General features: G+C 32.2%; 1 protein-coding gene across 1 annotated transcript; it reads left to right on the top strand.

Annotated features, from left to right (window-relative positions):
* Positions 1-1,994: 1,994 nt before the first annotated feature.
* On the top strand, positions 1,995-9,631 carry LOC21392665 (gamma aminobutyrate transaminase 2). Its single transcript, XM_024163424.1, has 19 exons — positions 1,995-2,228; positions 3,263-3,390; positions 3,530-3,614; positions 3,763-3,835; positions 4,048-4,145; positions 4,385-4,477; positions 4,652-4,725; positions 4,816-4,854; positions 4,947-5,035; positions 5,151-5,227; positions 5,331-5,405; positions 6,051-6,098; positions 6,226-6,309; positions 6,392-6,479; positions 6,564-6,642; positions 7,776-7,866; positions 7,947-8,025; positions 8,525-8,640; positions 9,229-9,631. Exons 1-19 carry the CDS (start codon positions 2,184-2,186, stop codon positions 9,301-9,303), a joined length of 1,536 nt encoding a protein of 511 aa, XP_024019192.1. The 5' UTR covers positions 1,995-2,183; the 3' UTR covers positions 9,304-9,631.
* Positions 9,632-10,010: the final 379 nt, after the last annotated feature.

Consider the following 10,010-nt stretch of genomic DNA (forward strand, 5'->3'; position numbering starts at 1 on the left):
TCTCAACTACGGATTTAACAATATAATGCACACATTTGAGGTATCCAAATTGTTAATGATTCCCCTAAGCTATTAGGGGAAAAAAAAAAGATTCTTCTAAGAAAAAGAATTATTAAGACATCATTTCATTAGCCAAACTAGAATAAGTATATTCTATATTGAAATATATGTGGTTACTAGCATCATTATCCCTAATTCCCTATCATCATTATAACTGTAATCACTTTTTGTGCTTTCCCCTTAGATAATTTATAATCGCTTAAGCAAATTAGTTCTAGATCTTTTTAGTTATCATGTACCCCATTTAACTTATAAATATTTTTAATTTTTACACCTATTTTCTGAAAAATTTTATTATATTTTATATTATGGGAAAATTATGTTTTTATCCCATTAATAATTGTAAATGTGATTCATAACTATATCTGTCTAATAAAAAAATATCTATTATTTTTATCATACTGTGGAAAGTAAGCTCGGTTTTTTTTTTTGTTTTTATTTTAATTTGATGCCCAATCTTTTCTTTTTCCTGCTTGAATTTTTTTTTTAATTTTTTTTTTATCTCTCTCCGTTCTTTTTGTTTTTTGTTTTCGCTACGGAGATCTCTCTGTGGTTTTACTCATTTTACCACGTGCTCCATGGATTAATTCCAAATTCTATTAACTTGTTATTGTTTCATTGTTTTTTTTTTTTTTTTTTTTTTTTTTTTTTTTTTTTTTTTTTTTTTCCTTTTGTTTGTTTTTACAAACATTCTTTCATTGAACTAGTCAAGTAATTTCCTTTTACTTGTTTTTGTTTTCAATTGAAATGTCAATATTTGTAATTCCGTCGTTTAAAAGGATGCCGTCCGTGCTAATTTAAGATGGATGGAAAAGGATATTATGACAAGAAAATTTCAGAAACATCTTTAGTTTCTAATAATTTCGATTTTTTTCCCCAGAAAAAAAAAGGATGTGTAATCAGAACTTGAAAGGAGGTTCACTTGTGGTCGTTTGAGTTTAGATCTGCTGCATGAATGTACTAATCATATTAAACTCTAACAAAAAAAATTAAAATATTTTATAAGTAAAAATGATAAAAAATTATAACAATTGTTATGTAGTACTGTAGTATAAAACGTGAAAGTCATTATAATATATATTTTTTATTTCTGAAATATTACAAAAATTGTTAAATCGGGCCTGTTTGTTTGTGTTTTCATTTTCATTTTTCACGGTTTTCAAAGCAAAAAAATGAAAACGGGTGTTAAAAACGTGTTTGGTGTAAATTTTTTTTAAAAACAAAACCAAAAACATTTTTGTCTTTTTGTGAAAATCAGAAAACGAAAAAAAAGTGTTTTCATTTTCTCGTTTTCGTTTTCTGAAAACGGATTTCACTTTTTTTTTTTTTTTTTAATTTTCTTCCCCTCTGAAACCGTTTTTGTATTATATATGTTTAATTAATATATTTATTTAATATATTATTATTTAATATATTTAATAATATTATTTATATAATATATTTAATAATATTATTTATTTAATATATTTAATATATTATTTATTTAATATATTTAATAATATTATTTATTTAATATATTATTACATGTTTTTAAAAATTAAACCACCAAACGCAGTTTCAGTTTTTTTTAAAACTGAAATCAATCTCTAAATAAAACTACCAAACGCATTTTTAAAAATAATTCAAAAATAAAGTTTTCATTTTCATTTTCGTACAAAAAATAAAAACGTTTTGGAATCAATTCCAAACGCACCCTTATTCCACTCTAATAAACATGTTTGGTAGTGTATTTTTCTCTTATAATAATAATAATAATAATAATATTCATGAAATGAATGTTGATTTAAAAACGACAAAAAAGAAAAGAAACTTGAATTGGAACGAAGGGATATTGGCGAATCGAATGTGGACAGCGGACACGTTGGGCCTGACAGTCAGACTCAGTTATGCGTCATCTATTTGTTAATGTTAATCTATTCTATACTTCCAATTCTATTTAAAATTCAAATACTTTCAATTATTTGTAGCTTTTCTATACTAATGATATTGTCAATTATTAAATATATAATTACCATAATTTCACTGAGGTGATCCACTTATTGCCAGTCTTTCTCGGAGCTAGCCATCAATTTCAAAGAGCTCCTCTGTTCTTGCAGATTCTTACCACAAAAAAAAAAAAAAAAATGAAGGGTATCAATTATCTCCTTCGATCTAACTTGAGAACCCAGGTACGATTTCTTCATTCTTAAATACCCATTTGTTTTTTTTCCCCTCGCTTGATTTACATCTTCTTCTTGTGTTTTTCTTTCATTTTTGGATTTTAAATGTTGGTTTTTTCACTATTTGCTATGAAAAGTAATTTTTTTTTCCTCCTGCCATGGAACATCTCTTCTTGTTTACCTTTCTTTCTGGTGATCCTTCTAAACAGTTATTTGTTTAAGCTTTATAATTACCTAATGACACTTTCCAACGTAAAAGGGTTATGTATTTATTTAATAATTATTTTTTCCCCGTGCTTAGAAGATGTTGGAAAAGATGAATAATATTTTGTTACCCATTTGACCCTTTTTCCCTTTTATTTATGACTTTGGGAATACTCTCCTGTTCTGGAATTTGCTTATCTTATATATATCAATGCTCTTGTTTTATTTAATCACAAATGAGATTCCTTATTTCTTTTTTAATATCAAGGAGAAGGAAAAAGGAGTTTTTTTTAATATTAAAATTAAAATTAGCCACCACTTTCATAATATGATTTACTTTTGTTGTATTTACTTTTATTTTTATTTTTTGGTTCTTAACAAATGCAAGTGAAAAACAATATTGACATTAAGTTTATTCAATATATCTAGGACGATTTCGTAAGATCATCATATTCTTAGTAAGAAACCTATCAGAGCAAGTTGTTGTGCTCATGGGAACAACTGCTCTGAGAACAAGGAAAACTTTGGGCAACTGCTTTAGGAAAATAAATATGTTTTAGCTAATCTCTAATGTGTTTCAAGAGTTTACTTAAAAATGTGAATGGGAACTGAAGGGTGGAAAATCACCAAAAAAAAAAAAAAAAAGAGTCTAACTCGTTTGATGCTATCGCCAATGTATAATGACGGTCTTAACATTTCTATGATGCTTTAGTGCAATTTCAAAAAACATGATTAACCCAAAACATTGATTTCTTCGTTTTGAGTTGCCTTGCTTTATTGTTGTTCATCCATACTTTCTCATCTCTAAAATATTCTGATTGTTGTATCTTTTTCTACAGCTTGGTTCCTATGCAAAATATGTATATGCTTCCAGAATTCCACAGGATCAGATCCCTCAGGTTTCCTCATTGGCCAGACATTATTCCACAGCAACTGAAGCTGCAGCAAGTGATCCCAAAAGTCGAGGGTATGTGACGATGATGCATTTAAGTTTCTTTTCTTTTTATTTCCTCTCTCTAATTATGCTTCATGTGTTTAGGTTGCACGATTAAGAATTCAAGCCAAAGTGTGCGTCTTATAAGTTATAACATCTCTTAATTTGTCAGGTTTAAGGGGCATGATATGCTCGCGCCTTTCACTGCCGGGTGGCAGTCTACTGACTTGCATCCTTTGGTTATAGAAAAGTCTGAGGTGAACTTCAACACAATCTATCTTTTAATTAGCTTAATGCTAAACAAAAATATTCCCATTCACAATGCAAATATATCTGTTCTCTTTCTCTTTGTGAAAGCTGCTTGGCTTGTTAAGTTAAGACCATATAACTTTGCTGTGGTTTCAGGGTTCGTATGTGTATGACATCAATGGGAAGAAGTATCTCGATGCACTTGCTGGTCTTTGGTGCACAGCATTAGGTCTGCATATATATGTTTCACATTGTTATTTGCTGTGCACTTTTAATGTTGTTTTCACTTTATCATTGCTTTTGTTTGTTTCATTGATATAGATGCTTCGGATCCAACTTGAATTGTAGCAATAAAGCATGAACTAAAGAAGTACTTTTGATTCTATATTATCATTTCATTTTATTCTTCTTCATTTCAATTATTTATTGATTAAAAATCAGGGGGAAACGAACCGCGACTTGTTGCTGCTGCAACCGCTCAGTTGAATACCTTGCCATTTTACCACTCATTTTGGAATCGGACTACAAAACCTTCTTTGGTATTCATATATTTCTTGATTCTGATTTAATAAGTATTATTCAGTATTTTGTTTTCATTCTTTACTGCTACTTCTTTTGAACATTTTCTTGTTTTAAATTCTTTATGAATGTCACTTCAAAATCTCTTGTTTCGGTTTACTTTCAAGATAATCCTGACTACTAAAAGCAATTAAAGCCTGCATTCTGTGCGATGCTCATGCATGATCTATTATTATTTGATGTTAATTCCATCCTACAGGATCTAGCAAAGGATCTCATAGAAATGTTTACAGCTAGAAAAATGGGGAAAGTTTTTTTTACAAACAGTGGGTCAGATGCCAACGACACTCAGGTTTGTTAATTTGTACATTCTCTGTCTTTGGATAAAAATTTCCTTCACAATCATCTTCTAAGATTTTATGAGAAGATTGTAGGTGATAACAGAAACTGAATTTCAATTCTTATAATAGTCATTTTGTCGTTTATATAATAAATTAAAAGTTGAATGAATTATTTTTGCCTGTAGGTGAAGCTGGTTTGGTACTACAATAACACACTTAAACGGCCTAATAAGAAGAAATTCATAGCTCGAACAAAATCGTATTTTTTTGTACTCTGACTGAGTTTTCTCTTATGCATTATTGATATTGTGTATCTTCCTCCTCTTAATCATAGTTTTTGCTCTTTCAGGTACCATGGTTCAACATTGATATCCGCCAGCCTTTCTGGGTAGGATTACATTTATTGTATTTCTCATGGCAAAAAAAAAAAAAAAAAAAAAATGCTCCTTCAGAGTATTCACTAGAAAATTTATGTTACAGCCTCCCTCCTCTACATAAAGAATTTGATTTGCCAGCTCCATTCGTTCTGCACACCGACTGTCCTCATTACTGGCGATATCATCTACCTGGTGGTTTTTCTTTTGCCCAATTAAGTGGCATAACTTATGACATTTTTCATTAACTTTTTTTTTTTTTTTTTTTTCGGTCTATGTCAAATATTTTAAAAGCTACTGGGTGTGACAGGTGAGACAGAGGAAGAATTTTCAACGAGATTAGCCAACAATTTAGAGGATCTTATCCTCAAAGAGGGACCAGATACTGTAAAATTTTCAACATCATCCTACTACCTCAAGTTTATTTGTCAATTTATCACAAGAAGGATGCTTTGTCTTGTGACCTAAACTTATACGGTTGTTATTTCAGATTGCTGCATTCATAGCTGAACCTGTCATGGGGGCTGGAGGTGTGATACCTCCCTCTGCAACCTATTTTGACAAGGTAAGTTTTCGAGGCTTTAGTAACTTAAAACTCTTGCTCCAAGTTGGTTTTAAATGCCGTCCCCCACCAACAACTCCCCCCACCCTGCACCGCCCACCCCCCCCACTCTCATTCTGTACCATTCAAACTATACTGTGTCCAACCCTGAAACTTTAAAAGCGGTGACATGATGCATGACCATTATTTTAGATCTTGAACCTTGGAAATGAGCAGTTAGATTGAATTTTGTGTTGCTTTAGTTTTCCTACGTATAAAATCTTGGTGTGATATTTTTAGTGATGGTATCCAATTCGACTATTTGACCAAATTATAGTAATCTAATGCTTGTTCACACTGCTACAAATCACGAAGCTATTCAACACTACTCTTTTATCGTCGTCATCATCATCATCATTATTATCATTTATTATTATGGAATATGAAAGACATGCTTGTTCATACTGCTACAAACTGCGAACCCTATGCAATTGTAGTGTTTTTTCCCTTAATTATCAGCTGTAGTAATTACCAAAGATATTCTCTCTCTCTCTCTCTCTCTCTCTCTCTCTCTCTCTCTATATATATATATATATATATATATGCCTCCTTTTCTCTGGGGGAAAAAGGGTGTACCTAAATTATCATAATACTTGTTGCTTGATGCAGATTCAACCTATTCTCAAGAAATATGACATTCTTTTGATTGCTGATGAGGTATTATGTGGTATTTTGTCCTTAATGTATATCTTTATGGTTAGGTAGTGAAAGATCTATTTGTTGGTGGTTCTTCAGCTAAGGCTTTTATTATTGTTTTTATGTTTTCATTTAATGTATGATCAAGGTAATCTGTGCATTTGGAAGGCTTGGAACGATGTTTGGATGCGATAAGTACAATATTAAACCAGACCTTGTATCCTTAGCTAAGGTAATGTGAGTTTGTAAATAAATTTAAAGGGTGTATTAACATGCGAAAACTGTTTCTCTTATTCTGATGTTGGATATTGCAGGCGCTTTCTTCTGCGTATCAGCCCATTGGGGCTGTTCTTGTGAGCCCTGAAATTTCAGAAGTTATACACTCCAAGAGCAACCAGCTCGGTATGTTCGAGGAAAAAAACATTGTTAACATTGAAATGTATTTTCACTCTTTTTGTTTGCTTTGCCTGATTCTCTTTACTTCAGGTGTTTTCTCTCATGGATTTACATATTCGGGGCATCCCGTAGCCTGTGCAGTTGCAATTGAAGCACTGAAGATATACAAGTACACTACCTTTCTAAGTCATATAGAAAATTTTCAAGTAAACTAAGGGTGCATTTACTAGCTTTTATTGAACGTAATGGATGGTTAAAAAGAAATGGTATAGGAAGCAAAGAAAAAGTGTAAGAAAGTGATTTCTTTTCTAGTGTTTACTTATCCACTAGGAAGTGGATTGGAAAACAATCTTTTCCCTCTTGTATAGTTTACTAACATTGGGGATGGAAATTTTGATAACGTGAGTAACAAAATGTTCTTGTGCATATAATTATTGGCTAAGAATTAGTTAGGTTGCATAAGTAAGTTTGTGGTTTATTCCAATTCAAGGGGAAACAAAGCCATAAGATAGGTTGGATAGGGTTTCCATTTCCTCGCTCCCCTTATCATGTGGGCCCCATCACATGACAATTATTACTTTTGCAAGTTAACACAAGAATGAGTGGGAGGGGAAAAATGCCCCCCGTGACGCCATTCCTTTTCCCATTCATGACAAGTAAACACAAGCTACCCTTTAGTATCTAGGTTGTGGTGATTCAACCCTATTTGAGCAGGCAACTTTGACCAGAGCACGTGTCTTATGCAGAGCATTATCTTTAGTCTTGTAAGATATCTGAAGGCCAAGGAGTAATTAAATGGTTTTTCATGCCGATTTTGGTTTACAAAGTTTACTCTTCATTGGCCAACCAATGGTGGTCATAAACGAAGGATTGATGCATGTGGTTTGCTATATGATTTAACATGTATTTCTATGTATGGGAGTGAGTGAAACCGGTTCATTGTGGTTTCATTTGATGGGCGTGATTGGTTTTGCTTGGATAGTCATACCTTATCATAATTGGGGTTCCTTGTTATTGAAAGACTCCAAGGATTTTTAGCAAGAGGCCTAAGGCTTTATGGAGATATGCTCAATTTGCTTTGGTCGGAAAGAAATTGGATTTTCAAATAAAAGTTAAAGAGTCTTCTTTTTGGACAGAATTGAGTTTTGGCTTTTTATATTTTCCTCTCTCTCTCTCTCTCTGGTGATTTTTCATTCTTCAAAGAAAAGAGTTTTCTTGCTTTATCACTTTTTTTTTTTTTTTGGTGAAAGTTTCTGTTTCGTATTAAAAGTATGAAAAAGAAAAGAACAGAAAGAAAGAGAGGGAAAGAAATATTGCTGAAGTAGTAAAGAGTATTGCCCCAAGGTTTCAAGATGGTTTAAAAGCCTTTGCTGACAGTCCTATCATAGGGGAGGTACATCTTGTTTCTTAAATTTTTCTCATTTTTTCCATAATACATGACTTTTAAACCATTTTCTCCATTGCGGTCTGCAGATCCGTGGGATTGGTTTGATTCACGGCACAGAGTTTACAGATAACAAGTCACCGAACGATCCATTTCCTCCTGAATGGGGCAAGTCTCCTTATCTTATTCCTGTCCATATAATGTTTTTGAATAGTCAATTTGAAATAGATGCGTTAATTTATTTATATTACTTCTAGTTAAGTAGATTAATCTTGTATACATGTCTGCCACGAACACAAACACACTCTGACCTTCACAAGCACGTACACATGATTAGCATTAAGATCATGTTGAAAGGGCAATTTTCTATCATTTATTACTACTACAAAATAAATACTAATGTTGATCCACCTTCCAACTTAAGGTTTTAGGAGAGTTAATAAACTAACATGATATTAAAGCAGGTGGTTTGATTTTGAACCTATGCTAGTGCTCTCCTAGTTTGTTGTCGAATGTGTCGTTTGTTTTGTTTTGTTTTGTATGTATGTGAAATGGGAGTATTAAATAGTAAATACTGATGTTGGCTAACTTCCTACTAGCTTAAACAGGAGAACTGATTAACTAACAATTACTAATTCATGTCTGGCATAACATTGGTGTGCATCAGGGGTTGGTGCATATTTCGGAGCTCAATGTGAGAAGCACGGGATGTTGGTACGTGTTGCAGGGGATAACATCATGATGTCTCCACCATTTATCATATCTCCTGAAGAAGTTGATGAGGTAGGTTCTCTTTTCTTTATCTTGAAGGTGGTGGATTAGGAAAATTCTAGATTTTGATAGACTTGTTGCCCTTACTAGTGAAAGCAAAAAAATCCTAATTTCTTTGAATCTTGAGACTGAGGAGTGCAATCCTTTTTATTTACTTATAAATTTGCTAAAGCTTAAAGGATTATACGGATATAGGGTGTTGTACGAAGATAATCTTGGGGAAGGAGTGCATTCCCGCATGAGTTATATAAATCCCTTATGAAGTGCATTACTTACATATATAAACCCCGCTGACTCGAATCCAAGACCGTGTTGAGTAGAACTAGTATCTTACCACTCCCCATCAAGTGACCGGTTGTTGAGGAGTGCAATTTGATAATGACTGATAAGAGAAAATTAATACTCCAAAGTTACCCATCAAGTGACCGGTAGTTGAAGAGTGCAATTTGATAATGACTGATAAGAGAAAATTAATACTCCAAAGTTAGCATGTTTAGGTATCTATTCTCATTCTTTTGCTCCACTAGTTCTGACACATTTTTAAAAAAAATTGAGGTTTGAAGTTTATCAAAGTCTACAACTCACCATGTTTATTTACAGTTGATAAGCATATACGGAAAGGCGTTGAAGGCGACCGAGGAGAGGGTGAAGGAACTGAAGTCTCAGCAGAAGTAATTAAAAACGTAGTGAATGATGGTGATGAAAATATGTTTGAATCATGTAAAAGGGAAGACCGGTTATGAGAGAAAATAAGATAAAATATTAATTTGGGATTAAATCTTTTATTTGCTGGTACCCTTTAAATTAAGTTGAACTAGATCCAAAATGATCTTTTCGTGCACCTCAAGAAAGAGGCATGGATCTGCTGTGTCTATATTGTTAGAATTAAATTAGGAAGAGACTTTTCAACGGGAAAAAAAAATCCAAGTAAAGATGCAGCTTCTAATGCTTTTATGTTCAATTGTTGATAAATAAACAGAAACTAGTCATTTTATCTGAAATTTTCTTGGAGCATATTTTTCATTCATCCGTTTAGTTTTATTTATTTTTTTGGTAAAAAGTCAAGAAGTTTATGTGGGCATTCATTTAGGATCTTTATTTCCTATCATGTCATCCATACATAGAGAAGAAATGTGATGTAGCGGGGCGTATTAAAAAAAAATAAGAAAAAGAAGATAAATTCTTATTATCCGTTGATTCGCATAGAATACCAGAAAAACCTGTTGATTCAATCGGAATACCGAAAAATAACTTTTATAAACCTGTTGATTCGTTCACGAATATCAGGAAAATAGGTTTTAATCACCTGTTAATTTGACAGAATATTGAGAGAGTTAAAATAGAGAAGACACTCTAAATTTTATTCATAAAAACTGAACTTC

This window comes from Morus notabilis, unplaced genomic scaffold (genome assembly GCF_000414095.1).
Source record: "Morus notabilis unplaced genomic scaffold, ASM41409v2 Scaffold611, whole genome shotgun sequence".
In the NCBI taxonomy this organism is placed as follows: domain Eukaryota; kingdom Viridiplantae; phylum Streptophyta; class Magnoliopsida; order Rosales; family Moraceae; genus Morus; species Morus notabilis.